The sequence below is a fragment of the Hydra vulgaris genome, chromosome 09 (assembly GCF_038396675.1).
Source record: "Hydra vulgaris chromosome 09, alternate assembly HydraT2T_AEP".
Classification (NCBI taxonomy): Eukaryota; Metazoa; Cnidaria; class Hydrozoa; order Anthoathecata; family Hydridae; genus Hydra; species Hydra vulgaris.
Window position 1 is genome coordinate 59,412,046 of NC_088928.1, and position 27,668 is coordinate 59,439,713.

Sequence of the window (27,668 nt, forward strand, 5' to 3'; positions counted from 1 at the left end):
TAACATTGTTGACGGAGTGCTGAATGGATTATTTACTCAGTGGGTTGCAGACAACGTGGATCATAATATCTGCACATTAGATGGTAAAGACACTTTTCATGGGGTTGGAATCATCGCTGCTGGAATGATGAACTTTAAAGTTTTGGATAATCTTCATCGAATTAAAAGATAAGATATGGTTTGGATAAGGATAAGATAAGAATTTATTTATAAGATAAGATATGGTTTGGATAAGGATAAGATAAGAATTTATTTATAAGATAAGATATGGTTTGGATAAGGATAAGATAAGAATTTATTTATAAGATAAGATATGGTTTGGATAAGGATAAGATAAGAATTTATTTATAAGATAAGATATGGTTTGGATAAGGATAAGATAAGAATTTATTTATAAGATAAGATATGGTTTGGATAAGGATAAGGTAGAATTTATTTCTGCTGCCTTAAGATAAGGCAGCAGAAATAAATTCTAAAATAAATATTCCGATTTTGTGGTATGACGTTCCTGACACAGCAGCATTGACAAAGATATTGTTCAAGCCCATTGTTCAGTCACCACAGACCTTTTCACTGTCCGTCGGTTATGATCTTTTCTGGCAAAGCTCTTTCACTTCAACGGCTGGTGAGAACCGGGCACAGTGGAGTGGATTTATGCAACTTCATCATAATGGTAAATGTCATCCCGGAAAAAGTGAGATATTCATGGCGCCTATCATTAACTTAAACCCATCTGATGAAAGTTGCATTTATTCTACACTAGTTTTTATACAAAACCAATCAAAATTAATCAATTTACCTACTCCAAGTGTAACTTTTGATCAGCCTTTCTGGTTAGAAGCTTACGAAATTGCAAAGTCTAAGCAATTGGATATAGTTATTATATTGGGAGGATTCCACATCTTAATAAGCTTCCTTGGAAGTATTGGTATGGTCATGGAGGGATCAGGACTAAATAGGCTACTCGAACTTATATATGCAAGCAACTCTGTCACACATATAATGACTGGTAAAGCAGTAACTCGAGCACTAAGAGCTCACTTCTTAGTCGAATCTGCCTTAATGAGTCTACTTTTTAAACACAGCCTCAAAGACGAGGCTGATAGTTCTCTAGAAAATATGTATCAGGATCTGGTCCAAGGAAACATGGATTTGGAAGAGATAAACAATAGTAGTGTAGTTATAAGATTCACAAATCTTATTGAAAATTTAAAAATACAGCTTTCCCGTTCATCCAGAACAGCAAAACTATGGTTGCAATATCTTGAATATATAAGCATTATCAAAATGTTTATCAGAGCAGAGAGAACTGGGAACTGGCACGAACATCTGGAAGCCATCAGGCTTATGCTTAATTTATTTGCCGCAACAGGGCATATAAAATATGCCAAAAGTGCTCGGTTACATCTACAATCCATGTACTCACTTGATTCATAATATCCTTGGCTTTATGAGCAGTACTGTAAATCAGGTTACCATTGTATTAGACGCACAGATCGATACTGGGCTGGTCTTTGAATTGATTTAGTAATTGAACAGTGCATGATGAGGTCAATAAAAAGCAGTGGAGGTTTAACCAGAGGAAGGGATATGTCAGAGTCTACTAGGAATCTTTGGGTCAGTACCTTACATGAATTACATTACATTGACAATAAAATGTAATTCATGTAAACCTTACATTGACAAAGCATCGTTTTGAGAGTAGTCAGCAACATTGTGAATCTGGTGAGTCTCAACGAAATGATCATATTTTATTTATATTATTTATTTTATAACTATACGTCCATTTTGTTTTGCAGTGGTTTAATTTAGCACAACTATTACTATAGGTGAAAAAAATAAACAAGTCTCGCTAGCACAACTTAAGAAACAAAAATATATGAGAATGGTGGCAACTTTCAAAAAAGGAATTCAGCCAGAACGACTACCACCAACCGAAAGCGCGATCAAGTACCATTCATTTCGAGTGTATTTACAAATTCAGCAATGGTTGGGAGTCAATATGGATGAAACAAAGTGGGGATGGAGAAGGAAAAATGACGTTTTGGTACCTATAAAGACATAAAGGTACGTATACTGGAGCGCAAAATAAACCAAAAATGACGATTTCACTTTCAAATGCATTTCTTGAAAATAATCATTTTCAATAAACAGTCTAATTAACTTTTCAACTTAAGTATTTTTTTATTCAGGATCCTGCACCGATTCACATTCTTAATATCATAAGATGTAACTGCGGCACTAATACTAAAACACCATGTGGAAAACAATGCCAATGTCGACGTCATGGAATAAATTGCATGACAGTGCCAAGGTTTGGAGTGCACAAATTCACCAAAAAATAACGTCAATATAGATGACAGTGAAAATGAATACGAAAGTAGTGAAGATGGAGATGGAAACAATTTTGAAAAAATGTTTGACTTTTGATTTTATATCTAATTATATTAGTCGAGTGTGAAAAACACTAATATTCAAACCTGAAAAATTATTCAAATGTAGTTAAAATTATATTTATTATGAAAGAAAATATTTCAAAAATGCTTGTTTTTTAAATTAGTTATACTAATAAATAAGTTTTTTTATTACGGTTTCAGTTTCAACTATTTATTTAGTAAATTTTTAAGTAAAGGTGTTTTAATATACTATAAGTATTAGCTTAAATAAAAAATATTGTAAAAAACTCCTGACATCAGCATTTAAGAACATGATTTCAGAAGCACATTTCATTTTATTAAATTTTTACACATTAGGCTATATCTGCGCAAAATTTCATAACGACTAAGCTACTTTATAATAAGTTTTTACAACTTATTGACAGTAGACACGACGTTTTTTTTTTGTATTTTTAATAAATTTGAAAAAAAGTGAGGTGAGCTAAAATAATCATAACTTTTTTTGCCCAAAATGGATTTTTGATATGTTAAAGTAGATAAAATTACGCTTCGAATGATACCAAATTCATTTTTATCCAAATTTTGTCCAGGTCGGACTCTAATTTGACTAGACTATATGATAATCTGATTAAAGATGGAGCTTCACTTGCTTCTAGGGTTGGTGAATCACTTATTAAAAAGTCTTTTTTTGTTGTTGAATGTTAAAAAAAAAGAAAAGAATGTTAACAAAAACCATTTCATGGTGGACGACAACTTGCAGGTAATGACAGCAGAAAGTTTTTGAAAAACGCTGACTTGCTTATTGACTTGCTTATTGACTTGCTTAACAGTTGAGGGAAAAACATGCAGTAGTTCATGCATGCATTGAAAATATTTTTGAACATAATTATTTTTTAAATGTAGTACAAACAACATCAACGTCTTATAATATAATAAATTTGTCATTCACACTGTGCATTATATAACCATTATATTTACAATAATTATATATAGCATATAAATTTTATTTTCCCGAGCAAGAAGAAGACAAATTGTCTTCCCAACAAGCTCTTCTTTCTTAGTATTGTGGAGCTAATATCATTTGAAGACTAACGATTTTTTTTTTTTGTCAGGTATCATTAACAGAAAGTTGAGGAGAAGAACATCATAGGCATTGCTTGCTTTAAAAATACTCTATTTGGTTTCATTCGCTGCAGTAGATATTCTTGTGATAGCATCTACTTTCTTAATTTTATTATAAATATTTGTCTCTTCGTTATTACTTAATTTTATGTTATTTTTTCTGCTTCTTTAAGTAGTAATTAAGACGACACAACGAGGAATTTCATTCCCTAAAATACTTCCAAACATATTTTTAAAAGATGAAATAAAAAAAAAGGAAAATAAATGTCAAAATAAGAAAAAGAAAGTGAACAAAAAATTAAAAAAAAAACACACAGAAAATCAAACAAGTGAAGTAAAAATTTAACACAAAGAGAAAATTAAAAAAATAATAATAAAATAAGTAAAAAATAATAATATTCATTTGATTTAGGCTCGCTTTTTAATAAATAAATCTCAAGATGAAAAAACTTTATTTTTGATAAAATTCAAATTTTAAAGCATTTCATTAAAACTCAAAGCAAATAAATCAACTTAGGCAAAAATAAAACATAAAAAAATCTTATTAACCAGGACTACACCCTACAGTAATACAAATAATGCACCCTAAAGTAACGATTTGAAGATTTAATCTCCACGAACCAGGGAACTTAACGTTCATAAAAAAATTTTCTTTAATATAAATTGAAGTAATATAAATCAATTAGTCAATAATTTTACATTGAGGGAGTTCTAATTGTAGTCTTTTGATAGTCTCATCTCTCATGGAACCAATCAATGTTTGCGAAACCACCAAAGTTTCTAAGTTTCTAAATGAAAATAATGATTTTAGAAAAAATGTTTTTATAGAAATATCTTTCATTATACAAGTTATAATGAAAGATATTTCTATAAAGTCATAATAAAATATCTTTTTTGGCGTGTTATAATTTTGTTATTCAAATAAAATACTTTTAATATATATATATATATATATATATATATATATATATATATATATATATATATATATATATATATATATATATATATATATATATATCCTTACACTCAAATGTAAACCTTACCAGAAATTTCGTGTTGAGAACATTATTTTAGTGATTGACCAGTAAGCTACTGTTTTTTTTTTAAACATCTTCGCTTCCAACAAGACTGCAAGCAACTACTATTAGAGTTGGAAGTTACTGGAAGAGAAAAGATGAAGTTTATAGAGCAAGAAAATGATTGACAGACGACTTAAAAGATTGCAAATTATATGAATCAGGAAAGCAAGATGAAGGAAGCGAACTTCAAAGAACTGATGTTCGAGAAAAAAAACTAGACGAACAAGAGTTTTTGGAGCACTTAGGAATGGTCACGGAAAAAGGATGAGACTTAATTGAATGATGAGTAACACGAGAATGAATTTTAGTAGATGGCACAAGAGACGCTAGCTCTTTAGAGCAGTGCCCATTATAGTATTTGTAAAAAAGATAAAGAGAAGCAACATTATGACAATGTAAAGGTTGGAGGTTGGCTGCAAGAGCAGGTCCAACCATGTTTACAATGCGTTTTTGCACCTTGTCTAAAAGAGAAAGAGCATCATTAGAAGATCCGCCCCAGATATGACAACAGTATTCCATACAAGGACGAATTTGAGATTTATAGAGATAAAAAATAGAATCCGGAGTAAGAAAGTGCCGAGCACGATAAAGAGATGCAACCTTAGCAGATGCTAATTTTGCAATGGATTTGATATATGGTTTCCAAGAAAGATCGGAAGTAATAGTTAATCCTAGAGGAATAGAGGAAGATGACTCGTCAAGTACATTACCAATCATAAATATAGGAAGATCTAAATTATTGCGGTAACAATTGGCTGAAAAAAATTGGGTTTTATCTGAATTAAAGTTCACCAGCCACTGTGAGCCCCATGCTGTAGCAGAAGCGAGATCCTTTTCAAGCTCAAATGCCCCCTCCAAGCGATCAGAGAATGTTGGCTTCTTATCAAGACAAGAATAAATAGTAGTATCATCAGCGAACAATGCCAACTTTGATGTGAGAATATCTGGAAGTTCGTTAATGTAAATTATAAAGAGTGTAGGGCCAAGAATAGAACCTTGAGGAACCTCTATACTTTTATACTTCGATTGGAAAGGAAGGACACAATAACCTTAAAGATGTTACCAGATACACTGTAAGAAGAAAGATTATGGAGAAGACAAGCATGCCAAACTTTGTCAAAAACGTTAGAAATGTCAAGAGCGATAGCCTTAACCTCTCCACCTCTATCTAATGCACGATAAAACCTATCGGTTAATACTGTTAGCAAATCGGCTGTAGAACGAGAAGATTAAAATCGATATTGATGATCAGAAGGTAAGTTAATAAATTCAGGATGAGAGATTAAGTGTTTGTTAATTAAAGATTCAAAAACCTTGCTTATGATAGGAAGAAGAGTAATGGGACGGTAGTTAGACGAGTCAAATCACTCTCCAGAATTTTTGAAAATAGGGATGACAGATGCTGCATTCTAGCATGCTGGAAAACAAGACTCCAATAAGCACTTGTTAAATAGTTTTGAAAGTATAGACAACAGCTCCAGAGAACACTTATGCAAGACTAAAACAGGTATGTTGTCTGGACCACAAGCTGCAGAAGAGTCTAAGCAGTAAATCAATTTAGATACAGAAGAAAACAAGAGATGATATTAGACAAACCCTTTTTGCAATGGTTTCTAGCAATCTTTTTTCTAGAGAATTGTTTTGCTGATAGATATGGAAGTAATGGTTTTGATTGGAAATTGCAGCTACACATTGTGAGGAAAACCAAGGAGAAGAGTGAGGCTTGACTTTGAATCGTTGAGAGGGAATAAACGATTCCATGCCAGCCTGAATCCAAGAAGTTAAGTATTTTTTTTAAGTGTTTAAGTTGTTTTTTTAAGTATTTAAGTGTTTTTTTTTTAAGTATTTAAATTTTTATTTTTTTAAGTATTTAAGTTTTAAGTATTTAATTTTTTTATGAATTTAAGTTAAGTATAAGTTAGGCCATTTTTCAGAAGGAAGACAAAAGATTTCCCAGGGGCCATCATGAAGAAAATCATGGAAAGAGTCCCAGTCAGTTTTAAGGTAGTTGTAAGAGGTACGATGATAGGGGGATTCTGATGACGAAGAAGAATGAGATAATAGTTTTAGAGAGATCAAACTGTGATCAGAAGCACCGAATGGTGAATGTGAAGAAACTGAGCACTGCCTATGATCAGAAACATGATATAAGCCGAGTAGAGAAAGTAAATGATTCAGGTTTTCTGGAAAGCGAGCTGGAAAGTTGACTATTTGAGTTAGAGACTAAAAAAAGGCAAAAGTTGGCCTTAACGCCTGCAGAGTCACTGACACTAGAGCCAAGCCATTCAGTGTGATGAGCATCAAAGTCACCGACAACAACAATATTGGTTGAAGGATGAAGAGAGAGGGCTTGGTCAATTTGATCAGAAATAACCTCGAAAAGAGTGCAGCCTTGAGATGAACGAGAGCGATATTGAACAAAGAGACTAATCTTAACCAGAGAGGGTGTGCCTATGATCATATAACATCTATTTTTATTTTTCTCTTCTTCTTGAAATTAGTGACATTTGATTCTAGGAGTATCAAGTCAGCCGGAAACAAGCTTGTTGCGACTTAATATCACCTTTGAGTGACTTAGATTTACCCTCCTTTGCAAATGAGTTAGGGCAATTTAAAGAGTTTGTATAGGTGTTTCTTGATGAAAAACAAATAATTGTATTAATCTATACCCAAGAAAGGTGAACAGAATAAGTTCCCTAATGTTGATGATAACAAACTGCTTGGGAGAAAAAACTTTTAGTAAAAATGAAATAGAAAACAAAAGATGGTAGTAACCTCAATGCTTCAAGAATGGCTTCAATGACCTAGCTTGTATGAGTTTTGAAAAGACCATCATTTTAAATAGCCTTTGATTCAAAGATGAATTGTCAATGACTTCGTTAACCGAAAATTTGATGATATTTTTAATGACTTTTTAACAGAAAAGCTATGAAAACCTATTAGTGGTTTACTTTTGATTCAATAAAATTGACACTATTCAAATCTAACAAACTGACACTATTCCTGGAGAAAGTGTAACATTATTTTTGAATTCACACTATGTTATTATATGTGGGAACTTTTTTAATCATTGACCAATTTAAATTAAGCTAAGTGTTACTTTGATGTTTTCTTTTATTTGCCATATGTATTTGGAAAAAGTGGTTGAATTTTTAAGTTTTTTATTTGTGAAGGAGAGTGAAAAGAAAAGAAAGAAAGAGTGTTTGTGGTAAGCCAAAAACACTCCTTCACAAATAAAAAACTGAAAAATTTTCTTTGTTTATGCAATTGCATGGTGGGTGTTCATCTGAACTTTTAGATATAATTTTGTTGTTGTAGCTTTTAATTATTTTGTCAATATTTTTGGCGCAGCTATAACTCACTTTAGTTGTATTTCGATTGAATAACTTATTTATTTGGGAAATTGAACAGTAAAAGACTTTGTAATTGTTTCTGCACATTATTTTTTTAACGATATATATATATATATATATATATATATATATATATATATATATATATATATATATATATATATATATATATATATATATATATATATGGGGGTCAAAAAAAAACTCTAACTAACTAAACAATATAATAACAGGGCTTATTTATTTAATTATATAAATATAATTAAATAAATAAGCCCTGTGTATATAAACACAAAAGAACCCCTCTATTCTATTCCGAAACATGGACGAGGGGGGCAACCATTTACATATATTGAAATATATGTAAATGGTTGTATGTAAAACCGCTATTTATTTTTATTGAAAAGAATAAACAAAAAATAAATGTATATTCAAAATATTATAAAAGATAAAAACACATTTAACTAACATTAATAATGTTTATCTCTTTATCTTTTTCTGCATTACACCAAGCTCATCATTTGACTTAATCTTTGAAATTTTACTTGGTTTTTGTCCTGGTGATCTAAATACAGATCGAACTTTGTCTACAGGGAGCAATATATATATTTTTTCAGTTTCATTAGAATATCTTTGAATATACTGCGCCATCATACCTATAGACCGTTCCAAATGGTCATTTACAAACATTAAATTTTCAGCATATTTTTGAAAAAATTTTAAAGCATGATTGGGTATGCCAATAGTTTGGTGGAAGTGAGAACCAGTCTTTAACTCGTTGCTTATCAAGACCAATCATGTCAAAAATCAGGTTAGAAAATTCATCAACTAAGACAAACAGGGATGGTGGTTTTTTTCCAATATTTATATTCATTTTATAAATTTTCTTGATATCTTGTTTTACTTTGTTCTCAGGTTTATACTAGTCAGAGCTAGGCATGTCAAATGACAGAATTGCTGATGCAATTTTGCCTTCTCTTCTAATGTTAAACCATCATCTAGCAAAGCTAGAGGTATCATTGTTGAGTCCAAATACCAACAATATTTATACAGAGATTCCAATACAGCATCAACAGCAGTTGGGTTTGTACATACCTTCTTGTACAGATGCATTTGATGTATGGCTATAATATCAAGAAAAGGAGCTTTGATGACATCCTCAGATTGTAAATACCATTTTGCATAAAAGAAAATAATAAATTCTGTAATAAGCCTAATTTCAGTTTTTAGTTTATCATTTTCTAGAACAAATGTAAGTTGGTTGGATACAAGCTGAAGCTTTAGATAATTAATTGCTTTTCCTTAAAATCTTAATCTGATGAATAGCACCTGTTTTTCGTACTTTATATGTAACAGGGGATAAGTAAGTGACAACTATTTCTGCAAGCTCATTTCTATCATCTCTTTTAATACCTGGTTTTAGTGATTTCGCCGGTTAACCGTTTCAAAAACCGGATAACAGTTCCCATCATTTTGCGGTTAACCGATTATTTGGTTATGGAGGGGGTTAATAAAAGGAGGGGGGATTTTTTATAAAAAATTTTAATTTATAAATTCAAATTAAAAAGTTTTTTACAAAACACGAATAAAACTTTTTAATTCTAGCGCGGCTTGCTGTCAAATGCACATTTTCTATCAGCCGTTTTATCATAATTTCAATATAATTTAATTTGCTTTTACTTTGGTGGGAAATAAACTAAGTTCGACGATTTTTAAAGCTTGTTTTCGCTGAACTTTTTGTTTTTATTTGTAACTGATATAATTATTTTTTAATTTTTAGGCCGATTTTCAGAGTTTTTTTTTTTAAATCTAAGGATATAAATTTAACTTTGATAACAAGTAAAAATTAATAAACGGGGGGGTCTTAATAAGCTAGGGAAAAATAATCAAAAATTAATAAAAGGGGGGGGGGGGGAGGTGACGTTTATTAGGAACTCGAGAGTAAAAACATGGAAAAAGACATTACAAAAAAATTACACATAAAGTCGTACAAACATATTAACAACCACTATCAAATTTATATGCACTATAATTACAAAGCCACTTGACGTCACGGAACATTCTAACATTTAACTTAATATAATTACAAATTATAAGCCCTGTAAATTTTTTTTTATCAAAATGTTTTAATATCAGCGGATTTTTAAAAGCATTCTCTCATCTAAAAACATTTGATCAGGAAAAGAAAGATGTTATAAAGTTAAATTGCGTGTATTTAAAAAACTTATTGTTATGCGGACATAGATTGAAGCATGGATAAACTTGAATGTTCTCAAAACATCTTGGTCCGCAAAAATAATTTAAAGAACATTTGATAACACTAAAATACCGCCAAATCTACAAATAAACGAATTCTATTGGTTCAAAAAACACGCTGAGTAAGCAAAAAAAGTTCCAGAATATTCCGAAAAATCTTTCTTAAAAATGAATTGTTAAAGTTGCATAAGTAATAAGTAATACTCTGAGATTTCTATTGTAAATTGTTATAAGAATATATTATCAAACAAAACTGATTAAATTAACATTTAAATTAATAAAATAAGTTTATAATCTTTTATCAATTAAGATATGTCAAACAATATGCGTCATAAGTAAGTTGTTACTTTCTATAAAAATTTTAAGTCGGTTTTTATTATTCGAAAATAGATATTTGATATTCGAAGAAAATCCGGTTAACCGAAAAACCGGATAACCGGCGAAATCACTACCTGGTTTATCAATGTAAGCTCTGCAAAATGTTAATGAATTCTCAGCTGCCTTCTTTAAAAGATTGCTTTTAACGTTATTCTAATCAAACCGTAAGAATTGTATTGGATTATAATTAAAATTAGGTTCTTCAATGTTTTTTAATTTTTTGAAAAGAGGATTATCAGGTCCATTTGTTTTATCATTAGTCACTAATTTCCAAAAGTAAAGCATTCTAAGTTTGTTCAAATGATGTCTAAAGGCTATTTGGAGGAGATATTTATCCAGTTCTTTAGATACCCCAACTTATTGGGTGTGAACAATTTTTCTTCCTGCTACTTTCTTTTGCCTAATTTATAGAAATTTTTTAATGTTAGTTTTAAATTTTAGAATTAGTAGAAAAGAGAATAAAGTAATAGAGGTTAAACCAGAGCTGAAGTAGTTAACTAAAAGCATTGAGTATCTTTATTCTATACTTAATATCTTCTGAACAAATAACAAACCTTTCTGATTTTCAAGAAATTTTAAGTCTTCAACCTTGTCTTTTAGGGATCTTTTTTTATCTTTACTGATCACGCTTTTGAGATTAGAATTACTAGCCCAAAAGGTTTTTTTTATTTCAATGTCAAACTTGTTTTGTTTAGCCAAATCGACACTAGTTCCTCATTTTGCATTTTTTTTCAAGTTGGAATAAGACTTGTGCAAATTAAAAATTTTTTTTAACTAAAACTCAATCAGTTAACACATCATTGCACAAGTATGAGCTTTTTAAACTAAAAGTCCTTTACATAGTAAGTAAAAAAAAAATTTAAAAAAACATATTTAACTCCTCCCTCAAGAGGTCCGAAAATGACCACTTTTCAGTCATTTTTTCCCTAAATTAATGGTTTGAGGGGGAGGGGTCAAAAGTGATTCTACAGCGCTCAAACTTTTTGAGGTTCATTTTTTATATATTTGCTCCAAATTTAGGGGATATGGTTTTTTTGTTTTCAAAATTTACTTTTTTTGACTCCCCCTAATATATATACAGTGGTGGCCAAAAGTATGGAAACTTTTCAAAAATGCTTTTTATTTATTTATAAAAAATGCAACACTTACTACATATTATGCATATGTTTATTGAAGTCGTAATACAACTTTTTAATAAAATAAAACATTCTTTTTTTATTAACATACACAAAAAAAAATTAAATTTTTAAATTAGGCCTGGTCATAAGTATGGAAACTTATGACCATTTTAAATGTTCTCTTGCAAACAATAATCTACCCATCTTATTTTTCTTAGAAATTAACGGTTTTTTGACAGCCACTCTTCCAAATAAGCCGGCATCATTTAACCTTCTACGAACTGTCCTGTCAGGTAGTAAAACTCCATGCTGTTCCAAAATTTCTTCTTTTATATCCTTTGATGACTTTCTAGGATCTTTTGTAGAAGTATTTTTTGTAACTTTATCCAATCTTTTTGTTGTTTTTCTTGGTCTTCCAGGTTTCATTTTCACTTCCACAGTTCCCCTTTCTTTGAATTTTTTAATAATTTTGAAACTGTACCTTTTTGAACTTGAAAATTTCGAGAAATATCAATTGGTTTATTACCGTTTTTAAAACACTCAATTATTTTATTTTTAATATCACTAGAATAATATTTTTGCGGTGCCATACTGATTAATATAAAAGTAAACTATGATGAACTAACAAAGATTTCAATTCTAACACGTTTTAATTCTAAATGATAAGATTTGTTTATGTTTAGTGACAAGTTTGAACAAGTTTCCATACTTTTGTCCAATCGAAATTAAGAAATATTAGTATGTAATAAAATGTCTTAGAAAAGACAAATTCAAACTTGTAGTATATATAAAGTAGACTATTGCAAGTACACTAGGGTTAAATAATTTTGGTTTTATTTAATACAAATTAAAAAAAAATGTAATTTTAAAAAAGTTTCCATACTTTTGGCCACCACTATATATATATATATATATATATATATATACAGTATCGGACAAAACGAGTGCAACCAAATAATGCTAATTTAGTTTCTTTATATAAAAGTGCTGCATTTTTTCAATTTAGAGAAATAACTATGTAATTGTTTAGAGACAAAGTTCTTCAAGTTTTATTCATCACAAAGTTCATTATTTGTACACGAAAGTTAATAAATTAATCAAAAGTATTTAAAAAAAGTTGATTTCCTTCTGGACAAAACAAGTGCAACTCGACAAAATGTTGACCAAGCTGTATTTCGCTATCAATATTTCGTGGCGAATCTTTTGTTGTCGATCACAGCCTTGCATCTTCGAGGCATAGATTCGATCAGGTGATCAATGAAACTTTGTGGAATCGCTGGCCAGGCCTTTTGGATTTGTTTAAACAGTTGATCCTTATTACGAACACCTTCACGATTAATTCTGCGGTTGTCGATTTCCCACAGGTTCTCGATAGGGTTGAGATCTGGATATTGAGGCGACCAATCCATCACCGATAGGTGGTTGTCTTGAAACCACTGCTTGACTACTTTTGCAGTGTGTTTCGGATCGTTGTCTTGCTGAAAAATCCATTTTATTGGCATATTCCATTCAGCATGAGGTAACATAACATCTTTCAGGATATTTTTATACATGAAACGGTCCATTATTTCATTGTTTCGATGTATTGGACCTAGACTGTTAGCAGAAAAAAACCCCCAGACCATTACATTGCCTCCACCATGCTTTACGGTCTTATGGCAGTAACGTAAATCGAGGCATTTTCCGGCCGGTCGACGTACACGGCAAATGCCATTGCTCCCAATGATGTTGAACTTCGATTCATCACTGAACAGGACAGTTCGCCATTTCTGCACATTCCAGTCAATATGAGATGTAGCAAACAGGAGTCTTTTCTTCTAGTTTTTTAGTAAAATCAGCGGTTTCTTTGCAGGGCGTCGAGAAAACAATCCGGCTTCAACAGCACGCCGCCTGATTGTTCAGTCTGATACAGGCAGCTCTAATTGCTTTTTTATCTCGACTGATGATATTCAGAGATCCTTCTTGACAGATCTTACGATCATAGAATCCTCTCTAGAAGTGGTGGAACGCGGTCTTCCACCTTTGTTATCTGCTGCCAACTTCCCCGTAGAACAATATTTGGAACATAGTCTTGATATGGTCCATTTTTTCAAATAACTTTTTAAAGGTGGAAAAGTGGTTTATAAGTGGAATGTCACAAATACTTTTTTGTGACATTCCACTTACGTAATCGCCAATAATTTTCTTTCTTAGTTCCAACCCAAGACTGTCGGGAGCCATTTTTGCACTTGAAGTCATAAAAATAATAAAAATAAATAATCACGCTTCTCAAGGCTTACCGTGTTACATTTACCTTGCGATGATACAATAATGCTCTGTGGATCGCAACGTCTTGGTTGGATGTGGACTGTATTGATATAATGAAACACTTGTTGTATTTCACTTCTTGTATTGATGTTCTTTGATAAAACACTTTGATAAAACTCACTTCGATAAACTGTCTTGATAATACTGACTGATTGACTTCCATATACTGACTGAATTACATGTCGGTTTACATGTCTCTTATATAGTAAAATGAACCTGTGTGAACCTGTTCTGGAAGATTCTAGATGCTTCTTTTCGATGCTTCTGGAAGCTTGTGGATGCTTCTGAATGTTTCTGGATATTTCTGGATGCTACTGGATGCTTCCAGATGTTTCTTCTGGAAACTTCTGGAAGCTTCTGCATGCTTCTGGAAACTTCTAGATACTTCCTTTAATTATTAAAAAACTTCTGTGACGCTGACACGGACGAGACTTAAGAAAATGAAACAAACTAAAAAAGTTGCACTTGTTTTGTCCTCTGCAAAATGGTACTTGTCAACGAAAATCTGCCTGTGTGCTGTCACCTGTTAGCTGATTGCTCATGTCATGGCATGCTATGACTCCAGACTCCTGAACTGTTTGCTGTGGTAGTACAGTTCGTTTCGTTTTTAAGACATGTAAAATTAGGAACACTTTTTAGCATTGTTCGATGTTGGTTGCAAATGTTTTATCCAATACTGTATATATATATATATATATATATATATATATATATATATATATATATATATATATATATATATATATATATATACAGGGTGGGCCAAAAGTCACTGAACCATTTCAATTTTAAATAACTTTTTTATTTTAACAGTTATATGCATAAAATTTTAGTATCATAAAGTCAAGGGGATGGAAATTGATTTTCTATCACAAATTTAATTTTATTCTTATCACAAATTTACTTTTAGTAAGCTTTAAAAACTTTATATACTAAGGCAAGGGTAATTATATCGTTTTCTACAGAAATTACATAAAGAAAATTTTTTTACTAAGGAGCAATATGCAAATCTAATATGGATCACAACCAGCATGTATATGTGGCCTACCTAAAATACGTAAAAAATTTGAACAAATTCCTAATTTCATACCTATTATTTCCTCAATTAATGCCTATAATTATAAACTACCTAAGATCTTAGGTACTTTAGTCAAACATATTGATCTAAAGTATTCACCAAAAGATTCCTTTACTTTTCTTGAAGAATTAAAATTACAATTTCAGTAATAATTATTTAATTTCTTTTGATGTTGAAAGTTTATTCACTAATATTTCATTGGAAGAGACCAATGAAATTAGTGGTTTCTAAAATATTAAATAAAAATCAGTAACTTAAAATTTCTAATGCAAATTTAAAAAAATTATTTAGGTTTGCAATCTGTAATTCTCATTTTTTGTTTTGTGGTAAATATTCTGATCAAATTGATGATGTAGCTATGGTGTCTCCACTTGCTTCTGTTTTAGACAATTTATTCATGGGGAACTTAGAAAGTAATTAAATGAATTTAACGGGAATAAACCTTTTTTTATGAAAGATATGTAGATTATATTTTTGCATCATTTTACTCAAAAACCGATATTACAATTTTTCAAGAGTATTTAAATTCTAAACATCCTAATATCAAATTTACATGTAAACATGAACAAAATGGTATTTTACCATTTTTGGATGTTTGCATCAAAACTAATCATGAGTTGATCACTTATATTTACTATGAGGAGACATTTTCTGGTCTATTGACAATTTTTTTTAGCTTTACCTTAATTAACTACAAACTTGGTTTAGTTAAAACTCCTATTGCCAGTTGTTTTAAAATTAATTATACATGGTTTGGTTACCATAACAATATTAATAAATATAAACAGTCTTATTAACAAATCAGTACTCAATTAAACTTATTGATAAATGTATAAACAAAAATTTAAATTTAGGTTGCTATATATAGGTGATAGCTCAAGAAATATTCAAAACAAAATTAATAAACTAAAAAGTTATGTAAAAAAGATTTAATTATCAAATTATCGTTTTCTCCTTTTAAAATTAAGCAATGCTTTTCATTAAAAGACTTACTTCCAAAAAATAATAAATCAAACATTGTTTACAAATTTAATTGTGCTAACTGTAATGTTTGCTACATAGGATGAACTGTCGGTAACTTTTTACAATGCATTGATGAACATTTCAAGGACGATAAAAAGTTAAAATACTTGTGCAACATTAAATTTAAATACTTGTGCAACATTAGTTTAAATACTTGTGCAACATTTAGTTTAAATACTTGTGCAACATTAGTTTAGAGCTCTGATTTGATCTTGGGTAATAAAATTATTTTTATACTTTATTATTTGGCTATTGTTTGGTGGCATTTTATATCATAAGTATTAGCAGCTACTGTTCTGCCTCATAAAGTCAATCCTATTTGTCTAGTTTTTTTCCTCGAACATCAGCTCTTTGCAATTTGCTTCCTTCATCTTGTTTTCCTGATTATTATAATTTGCAATCCTTTAAGTCGCCCGTCAATTGTTATCTTGCTCTACAATCTTCATCTTTTCTCTTTCAGTAACTTCCAACTTTAATTAGTGGCTGCTTGCAGACTTGTTGGAAGCAAAGATGGTAAAAAAAAAAAAAAATTAGTTTAATCTAACAGTCTTAAGAAAGCCAAATTTACAACTTTAAAAACAGCATAACGTATTTCTTTCGATTTCTCTCTCTCTCTCTTTTATTCATATATTCGAATCAAATTTTAATTGTACCCTGTTCATTTTGTTCAAAACTGCCTCAACAGCATTTTAAATAACAAACAAAACAATCCCCATTTTTGAGATTTTCTGCTTAATTTAAAATGATATGAAATGTCTGGGGTTCATCAGGGGAAATCTTAGGGGTTGGCAACACGCAGCTTGCAAGCCACATATGGCTCTTTTATCCAAATTATGCAACATTCAACCTTAGCATTCAATAAATAAATACAGACTTCAAATGAATGTATACAGTCTTCAAACAGATTTACAGCAGCTATCATTGATGTTTTTCAAAAAATAATGAAGATGGATGAAACCATTTATGGATGGATTTTTCATTAAGATTTTTTTTTGTATACTTGTTCATGTATTAACATAAGTTTTTGTTCATGTATCAACTTAAGTTTTTTGTTCATGTATTAACATAAGTTTTTGTTCATGCAGTAACTTTTTCATATACTTGTTTTGTGACTTTAAAAATAAGAAGGCAGTAATTTAAAAAATCAAAGATGTTCCACTTTCTGAAAAAAAAGTGTGACAGAACAATAAAAATGTAATAAAGGTCACCTATATTTTCTTTGGTGTGTGATAAGTCATGTGACATAAAGGATACTACACAACTTAGATTAGTAGGGCAATATGAATCAAGGGTATTCATGTAGAACTGTAAATTTTGAAAAAAAAAAAAAAGATGAGTAAGTTAATAAAAAATATTTTGATTTATTGTTATATAATCAGTTCTATTGGCTATCTAGAGAGGAGGTAGGGGGAGATATTCTTAAATATTTTGATCTATGTATCAAACATATTAAAACATTTATTATTATCATCAATAGCTTTTTGAATACCCTTAGTTAAACAATCACATTAGGTTACAAAAATTCTATTTTGCTACAGATAAAACTGTTGCAAAGACAAGGTTTGTGTTACAGATATAAATACAACCCTTGGAATTAGGAAAAATGAAGTGGGCAATAAATTGGCAACCTCAAACTGTTATAAGTCGGCAAAAAAAAATTGACACAAAACGGTTACTATAAAACATAGAAATGAGTTTAGCGAACTTTTGCCGACCTCAAACACTTTTAGGTCAGCAGTTTGGTTTGTATTGCCAAATGCTGGGCCCTAATTTCGAGGGCTGGATATAAAAGAGTTGCAAAAACAAGGTTTATGTTATAGATAAAAATAGTTGCAAAAACAAAGCTTTTGTTACAGATAAGAAGCAGTTGTAAAAACAAGGTTTTTGTTACAGGTAAGAAACAGTTGTAAAAACAAGGTTTCTGTTACAGATATGACAGAGTTGCAAAGACAAGGCTATACTGCACATTTGTATTTAGAAAATGTAGTTTCTTTTAAAAGTCATTTGCATTTAGAAAAGTTTCTTTTAAAAGTTATCTATGTTTAAACTAATGAGAAACAGAAAGTAGCATTAACACTAAGAATTTCATGACTGTTATCAAAAAATGAAAAACTCCTTTGTCAAGTTCGTTTTACAGGGTTCATTTTTGACACATTCACTTACTGTAAATTCAAATAAAATAAATTTTAAACTGCTTCAAAAGGTCAATAGAGCTCAATTTGAAATTCAGTTAATCAAGTTGAAATCAAAAGATGTTTGGTCTAAAAAATTTACAGCTTTGCAAACAGAACTAGAAAACATGGGGAGAAAAAAAAGAGAAATCGTTACTAGATCCAAAATTGAAAGAACTTTTAAATTTTCAAAAGGAAGATCAAATTATATTTGAAATATGAAATAATCTTCCTGAAAGATTTAGGTTTACTGTGTAGCAATATTTAACAACATTAAAAGTAATTTGAGATACTCTTTTAATAATGCTAGTCTTGACATTGTCCAAAGCTAATGACCTCAAATTATGAACCTAATGTAAAACAAATCTGTGAATCAATTCACTCACTTTTTCTTTTTCTTTATTTTTATTAAATTGTTTGGTTTAATTATTTTTTTATTTACTTAACAATATATAAAAATAAGAATATAAGACATTTACATGTCATTAAATATCATAAAAAAATAATTTGTTGATAATGATCTACAGTTTTTTACACTAGCATCTTTGTGACACTCAGTAAGATTCTTTAAAATTATTTAAGGAAAAATGCCTTATCTCATAAATAGCATAAAAGCAATCACTTGCTAAAAATATGAAAAAAATCTCACAACTTTGCACACAAATGTTTTGATTTGTTATTAAAAAAAATGATGTAGATTGTTAAGTATTAAAATTGTCAAATTTCAAAAATAAATAAACTGATAGCTGCAATATATTTGCAACTCTCTCTCTTCTCTAAGCTCCAAAAGACAATCTTTTTAAATGTTACACAGATATAAAAATAATTTCTTATTTAAAGTATTATTTACAATTAATGTATTATTATAAAATTACAATTATTATTATAATAAATGGTTATTTGTCAAAAATTTATTAAGTTCAATTTAATTGCTCAAATGATTGATGTTTTTTTAAAAAATTTTTTTAACTCTTACAATATAATAATTAAGAAATTTTAACTTTTTGCATATATATATATATATATATATATATATATATATATATATATATATATATATATATATATATAAATATAAATATATATATATATATATATATATATATATATATATATATATATATATATATATATATATATATATATATAAATATATATATATATATATATATATATATATATATATATATCATAATACTCATAAAGTAAACATCTGATATATATATATATATATATATATATATATATATATATATATATATATATATATATATATATATCTCAGATACTCATAAAGTAAACAGTTAGTTTAAATCAAAAACAAATTATTTTAGTCAATGCTAGATTAACCCGGGTTCCTGGGAGCCTAGGCGCCTGGCCCCTAAAAATTAGGGTACCAGCGGGGCCCCCAATTTTAACTTATATATTAGTTTCTTTATTAAATATGACTTGACATTCTAAATTATTTTCATTAATTCTTAATGAAATTAATTTCGATAATTTTTAATCAAATTAATTTCATTAATTTTTCATGTAATTAAAAGTAAAAACTCAAAACTTTTTTAAAAAAGAGTTCAAACTTGAACACGTTCGAACTATATTGGAAAAAAATTCGAACAATTTTTATCTTTTTTTACTTAAAAGTGAAATAAACAGATACAAGTTAAATACGAACTATTTAATTATTTATTAAGAAATGCGAATCGACTACATTTTGATTAGATTTTTTTTTATTTGAGAACAAAAAATATCACTTAAATTAATAGTTGTTTGTTTTTTTATTTACTTATATTTATTAGTAAATATATATTGAAATATTTTACATATTTTTTGAAATATGAGTTTTTTTACTTCCTTTGTTTTACCACTAATGATTTATAAATTAATATGACAATATTATTTTTGCAATAATTATACAATAATGGACATAAAATATTTAAGCGGAAACCCAAACTGCAAAAAAAAAAAAAAAAAGTGACTGACAGCAAGCAACATTAAAAAAAATCCCAAAATTGACTACTTTTTTCCAATCTCCTGATAAAGCATGGGAGGAGAATCAATGTGTGTCAATTAAATCCAACCCAACTGCAGAAATTCCAGTTGCAGAACGTAACAGATAATTCTTCAAAGAACAATGTATCGGTGTTATCCAATGCAACAGCGAAGCAAGAAAATGTGTCATATGGCAATGTAAGTATACTGTAGAATTTAGAGAAAAGAATAAATCATTTCTATTCCTGTTATTATTATTATTATTATTATTATTATTATTATTATTATTATTATTATTATTATTATTACTATTATTATTATTATTGTTATTATTATTAATATTATTATTGTTGTTGTTATGAGTAATATTGTTAAACGTATTAGTATTTTTAATTGTATACTTAAGCTGCACTGTTCTTTTTTGTTTTAGTCCAGTTTGTCAATATGTCAATCTAAACTAGCATTGTGGACGGATTTGAAATAAGCACAATGCTACTGGATTTCTATAAAAGAAATTCCTGATCAAAATATTGAAAACAAAAATTTTGAAAAATTCCAAAAAGTAACAAACACCAAAACAAGGTGGTGCTCTCTTATCTATTTTTCTTTTAAGTTGGAAAATGGCAAAATTTGAAAAAGAATCAGGCTTATTTATTCACCACCCACAGGAAAAATATTTTGTTTCTTCTGCTTGCTTTTTCAAGATTCAGACGACAATTTCAGAGCTGGATTCAAGAATTGAGCACATTGACTGCGTTCTATACATAGACACGAACAAAGCAAGCAGCATTTTAATGCAGTCCAGTGCTATTTTGGAAAAGTCACAATAAAAGGAGAAATTGATGTTCATTTAAAACAGCTGTTGAAAGATAAAAAATATTACTGGAGGAAAGTTCTAACAAGAGTTGTTGGTTGCTTGAAGTTTTTGTGCAGTCGAGGTCTAGCTCTGTGAAGGTCTAGAAGATGACTTCAGTAATGAAAATTTTCTCGGGGCCTTGGAGTTCTTAGCAAAATTTGACTTATTCCTTGCTAAACACTTAGAAAACCGAGGAAATCAGGGCAGAGGAAATGTTTCATAAATTTCATCAACAAGTTATAAGGAAATTGTTTAATTACAAAAAAAGTTCTGGCTTCCATTGGTAGCAAAATTGAGAGTGCTAAATTCTTTTCACTGATTATTGACTCATCAACTGACACTGCGCACTGTGACCAACTTGCAATAATCATTCGATATGTGAGCTAGGAAGCTGTTGCGGAAGAAAGATTTATTGGGTTTAAATCTTCATGTGGATATAGCGGAAAGTCTATGGCAGATGCTGTCAAGAAAAAATTAGATAAGCTTGGCTTAAATATTAACGATGGTCGTGGTCAGTCATATGATAATGCATCTAACATGTCAGGAAAATACAAAGGCTTACAAGCACTACTGAAAAATGAGAACCCAAACATTGAATTTATTCCTTGTGCAGGACGTTCTCTAAAATTAGTTGGCATAAATTCTGTTGACAGTTGTGAGGCTGCATACGATTTCTTTGGGTTTCTCTAATGCCTGTATAATTTCTGTGCTTCTTCAACTCATAGATGGCAGATAGTTTGTTCTGGTCTTGTAAGTGATGCTGGAAATGACAGAAAAATTACCATTGATGCCTGAGTGGGACAAGATGATCAGCCATTTCTACTTAAGTTTTACATTCAAATTACGATCATATTCTTGAGACATTGGAATCTATTATTCTGGATAAAGATGAAAAATGTCACAAAAAAATGACACAAAACAAAGCCACTGCACTTTAAAAAAAATGAAAACTTTAGATGTTGCTTTTATGAAGGAGCTTTGACACAGAATAATGTTACGATTTGATGCTACTAGTATGAAGCTTTAGATAAAACTGCAGATTTGGCTCTTTGTGTTTGATTACTTAATCTCTTTTTGAATATGTGACATCAGTTCGTGAAAATTTTCTCGACATTCAAGAAAGTGCTAGAAGGTTCTCAAGCATTATTCCTAATCAGTGCAAGCATGAAAATTCAAGAAAGAAGACGCGCAAATTAGGGTTTAGTGAAAATAGCAAGAATGAAGTGGTTCTTAGTGGCAGTGACGAATTTAAAATAAATTTTTTTCCCCAATCATAGACAAGTTGAAAATGTGCTTGAAAGAAAGGTTTTCTGCTTACAAGTCTGCAGAGAGAAAGTTTGGTTTTCTAACTAGTTTTCAGACCAAGACCGTTCCTGTCATTGTTGCTGCTGCCAAATCCTTATTTACTATTTATCCTTCAGACTTAGATACACAATTCCTTGATGAAATTATCCAGTTTTCCAAGTTTGTAAATAAGCAAATAAGAAGAATATATCAGCACTCGAATGTTTACAAGCAATTCATTGAAATAAGTTAGAATCAGTTTTTCCATGTTGAAATCGCATATCAGATTTTACTTATCCTTCCCATAACCAATCGTAGTGCAGAGAGAGCATTTTCAAAAAAAGCAATAGTTAAAAATGATCTCCGGTCTTTAATGTTTAATGATTGTTTAAATGCTTTTTGCTTAATGACAATTGAAAGAACACTGTTAAAAAACATAAATTTTCAAGATGTCCAAATTGATTTTGCAAATGTAAAAGCAAGAAAAGTTTCTCTGTAAACAAAAAAGTAATCTTATGTTTTTTGCATTCATTTTTAAATACATTTTTTTAAGAATAGGGCCCCAAATATTTTTTTGCTCCCAGCTTCCAAGATCCTTAATCCAGCATTGATTTTAGTATAAATGGAAAAATATTTGAACAGATTATAACATAAGGTTTAAAACATTGTTTCTATTAATAGCCAAATCATCTAAGCAATTTAATCCAATTGCTTTTTATATTGAATACTCCAGATATTCAATATAGAAAACAAAAACTCTATTAAAGTTATCTTTAGAAGCAACCAAATTTCCATTTTTGCATAAAAATCTTAAACATTGCATAAAACATCAAATTAATTAACTAAAATAAGTATAACATAATTATTGAGCACAAAGAATATCAACCAAACCTTTTTTGTTTTACTTTTGTATCACAGATACATCAAAGAATGTTTAAAAAAATTAGTATAAATTAAATAATACATAAACGTAAATGTTGAAACATATTTCCATAGCTTCCTTAGAAACATGTTTCCATAGCTTTAAGTTAGGTGATATAATGTTTATTTTTTGCTGAATAATTGAATGTTTAAGAATCAAAAAGCATTGCTAATTTATTGTATTTTATAAATATTTAAACATTTGTAGAATTTTATCAAATTTTGCATAGTTTTGCATAATTTAACAAAACTACATTATGCATACCTAAATAAATTATAATAATTTAACAATTATTTTGTTTTTCATTTAAATGATTTTTGCAATATTTTCATTTAAATGCTTTTCGCATAGAATTTTTGCAACATTTTAATATTCGTCTTGAAATAAACATGACATAAACTAACATTACACTTTGAAATGTGTTTTATATAAGTAGATAAAGAGAGAAAAAGCAGAAAAGATAGTGCCCTATTTATAACACATTAAACTATTATACATTGTATGAAAACAAATCAAATAATAAATAGTTTGACACATATATTTACAAAATATTTTTCTAATTTAGCATTACCTAAGTTTTGCAACTGGTGATATGTCAGTAATGCTTTCACAATAACTGATGTCAAGATGCTTCAAACTAGCAGAGACTTCTTCAAGACTGTCAAGAAAAGTTATATTGGGACATTTTCTCAAAAGTAAATCTGTTAAATAATTAAGGCCTTCTAAAAAATAAAAAAACACTGAAAAAAATTATTATAAAGGCAGTAATATTTCCAATTAATAAAAGATTAATTTAAAATTTGTTATATAATTTTTAAAAATTAATTTGACAAACTTTTAAAGGAATATTTTTCTATAGTATTAAAGCGTATAAAATCAAAGGTCTAAAGAATTTTCTAACCTCTTTCACAATCCCCTAAATACAACTTTTATAACCTATTTAACAAAATATTTAGGTAAATAAAAGTAAACATTTTTAAAACTGTATACCTTCACATACACCTTTCAATGCTTCTTGAACTATGTTGCAAATGGTAAAAAACAACTTGATATTTTAAGTTGATAATTTTAGAACATTTAAGTAAAAAACCATTGAAATAAATGAGAAACAATTTCTGACCTTTTTTTAACTTTTTAAAATCTGGACATAAAGTATGCTTATGTGAGAATTTAACATTTGATATTTTGTTGTTAAATTGATTTACTGTTGTTATTCTTTATAATTACAAACTATGTCATAAATGTTATTTATTTTTTATTGTAAAATTTATAACATTATTAGTATAATTTTGAAGTTGTTGGTTTTTGTTATTAATTGTTAAAACTTTAATTATAAAAAGGTAGATAAAATCCTATAATTCTAACGCGACGATATATATAAATATATAAATATATGATTTATGTTATAAATAGTATATATAGTAGTACAATGACATGAGATTCTTACTTAAATGACGTAAACCATTTGATGTGAGCGCGATATTACTTCCATCAATGGCAACTAACTTTGTGCAGCTATTTGACAAAGTTGAATAACTTGTTGACCAAGTGATATGGGATTCAAACTTTACTTTGCCACCATTTCGAATAATCCATTCTGCTGCAGCTCTAAAATTAATTTTCTATACATAATAATCTATATTTAGCTAATTTATCAAACATACATATAAACTCGCACCTGTCAGGACCAAACTGCTTAATCCTTTCTTCATTAGGACTAAAACATAAAATAAAACTTGAAAAAAATTCATAAAAAAGTTTTTGACAATCATAAAGCTTCTAATTTGAGCCTTATAATTAAAGCTCAAAAATATAATATTCTAACTTTTATACACTATATATATATATATATATATATATATATATATATATATATATATATATATATATATATATATATATACAACCCGTAGATGTTGTCCGAAAGTTTTTTCCATATTTTGTTGACAAAAAGTAAAAATTAAAATGCAAGACCGGAATTATTTTTTTTTATTAATTGATAGACTGCCTGCCCCAACCAAACCCTCAGTCGATGTAGCAACACTCCCTTGCGGGTCAGGCTAAAAGATAGTAGATGTAGCAGCACTCCCTTGCGGGTCAGGCTATTTGTCAGTCGATGTAGCAGCACTCCCTTGCGAGTCAGGCTATTTGTCAGTCGATGTAGCAGCACTCCCTTGCGAGTCAGGCTATAAGATAGTCGATGTAGCAACACTCCGCGCATGATTTACAGTAAAAAATAAAAACATTTTATTAAAAAAAATAAAAATAAAAACATTGTTTATATTGTTTAAAACATTCAGAATGTTTTTAAAACATTCTGGTCAATTAAATTTGCGTTTTTGTGGTTTTTTAAAAAAAAGATTTATTTGTAATGAAATTAATGGTTTTTACTTTCGTCCAACACGCAAATGTTGGACGAAAGTCAAAAGTAGTTAAAAGTGACATATGTGTTGGCGTAAGAATCACTTTTTTCCTTCCGCTCTTCCCAAAGACACCAAACTATAGATCTATATATATATATATATATATATATTATATATATATATATATATATATATATATATATATATATATATATATATATATATATATATATATATATATATATATATATATATAATTCTCCATCACAGAAAAGCACCTTATAATGAATATCATATGTTACAACCTTCTATTTGGCAAGAATGTCACTGCAAAAATAGTTAGCATCATTTCCCCATAAACCACGGCCTGCACAAAATATTTAACAAAAACTCAATTAAGATCAGTTATTTTTGTATGCCAAACATCAAAACCCTAATCGGTTCTCACAATAGAAATACATATACATTGAAAATAGTATAGTTTGAGAAAAAATTGCAATTGCTTTAATAAATCTGCCAGCCCATTGAGCAACAAATGTATAATAACATTGTATACCAAGCAACAGTATGTTTTAATAAGCTTGATTACAAAAACAAAGTATATAAAGAAAGCTATTAGGGTCAAACTTTAGTTCAAAAATTTGGCACTGAAAAAATGCAAAAAAGCAAAATAGAACTAGAAATATAATTTGATTCAATCCTCCATATAGCAAAAATGTTTCCACTAACAGGAAAAGTGTTTTTAAAATTGGTCAATAAACACTTCCCTAATAAATTACATAAAATTTTTAATTGAAATACAATTAAAGTTAGCTACAAAAAATATGGAAAGAATTATAAAAGGTTACAACAATGCTTTGCTAAACAAAAAAGAAATCCTAAATGAAAAAACAACAGAAAATTGTAATTGTAAACAAAAAAACAATTGTCCAATGAGTGAAAAATGTTTATCAAAAAACTTGGTATATAAATGTGTTGTTTTCTCTAAGAATGTACTTGATAAACAATATATTGGCTTAAAAGAAAGTGAATGGAAAAAACATTTTGCCAACTATAAACAATCCTTTAAAAATAAAAAGTATTCAAAAGACACATGCTGTCAAAATATATATGGGAATTGAAAGATAAAAATAATGATGATTTTATATTGAATTGGTCCATCCTTAAAACAGTACCTGCATATAATATTTTCAAAAAATGCATGTTATGCCTACAAGAAAAATTTGAAATAAACAAATTGCAATTAATTTCAAAATGCAGGCACAAAAGTAAGTTTCTCCTAAAAAACTGTAAGAATAAGTGAACTCAAAAAATAATTACATTAATTCCCTACTTTAAAAATATATTTAAGCAGAAGTAAACAAATCTAAAGAATTCTTTTACAATTGTGTCAGCATATTCCACAAATGTGTGAAAATTTACAATAGCTAAGACATTTATGACTTCCTGTAATTTAATTTTCAGTATACAATGAAGTTTTATTAATTTAAACATTCATTTCTGATGAGTCTTAATTGATGAAAGAGTGTAAAATAAGTTTGATAAGTAATTTTCTACTAATTTATTATTGCTTTGTTATTTTAAGAACATTTGAGCACTCCATTTGTAGAAAACATTTAAAATTATTTGAATATATACATAGTTTTGAATGTTACAGAATAAATCAGTATCGGTTTTTTATTTGTTTATTTTGATCTTTTATAGACACGTTTATAATACTTTTTTCTGATTTTACTAAATTGTTTATATTGTTTATATTTGTTTACTAATTGTTAAATTGTTTCTTTTAAATCCAACTAAAATGATTGTACAAGATAACCTTAGTAATTAGTTCTTGAAACTTTGATTATTCAGAAGTTGTTAAATTTACATTTATTTTTCAATGTATGCAAATTTAATTTTTATTTTAAATTTAGGACCACGACCATCTGATGCCTGTCTTTTTTTAATCATATTTTTGCTCCTTT

The 27,668-nt window shown here is 28.8% G+C and overlaps 1 protein-coding gene across 2 annotated transcripts in view; it reads right to left on the reverse strand.

The window, feature by feature from the left end:
- Positions 1-4,165: 4,165 nt before the first annotated feature.
- Positions 4,166-27,668, reverse strand: part of LOC100215991 (ATP synthase subunit s, mitochondrial) — a 29,600-nt gene continuing 6,097 nt past the window's right edge. The window contains exons 2-5 of one of the 2 annotated variants that reach the window (XM_065806202.1): positions 25,017-25,055; positions 24,786-24,946; positions 23,910-24,078; positions 4,166-4,306 (exon numbers count right to left, since the gene is read on the reverse strand). In XM_065806202.1, the coding sequence (XP_065662274.1) occupies positions 4,201-4,306; positions 23,910-24,078; positions 24,786-24,946; positions 25,017-25,055 (475 nt within the window). In that variant the 3' untranslated portion in view covers positions 4,166-4,200. The remainder of the gene's footprint in view (positions 4,307-23,909; positions 24,079-24,785; positions 24,947-25,016; positions 25,056-27,668) is intronic. The other variant, XM_065806203.1, reaches the window with a different exon arrangement.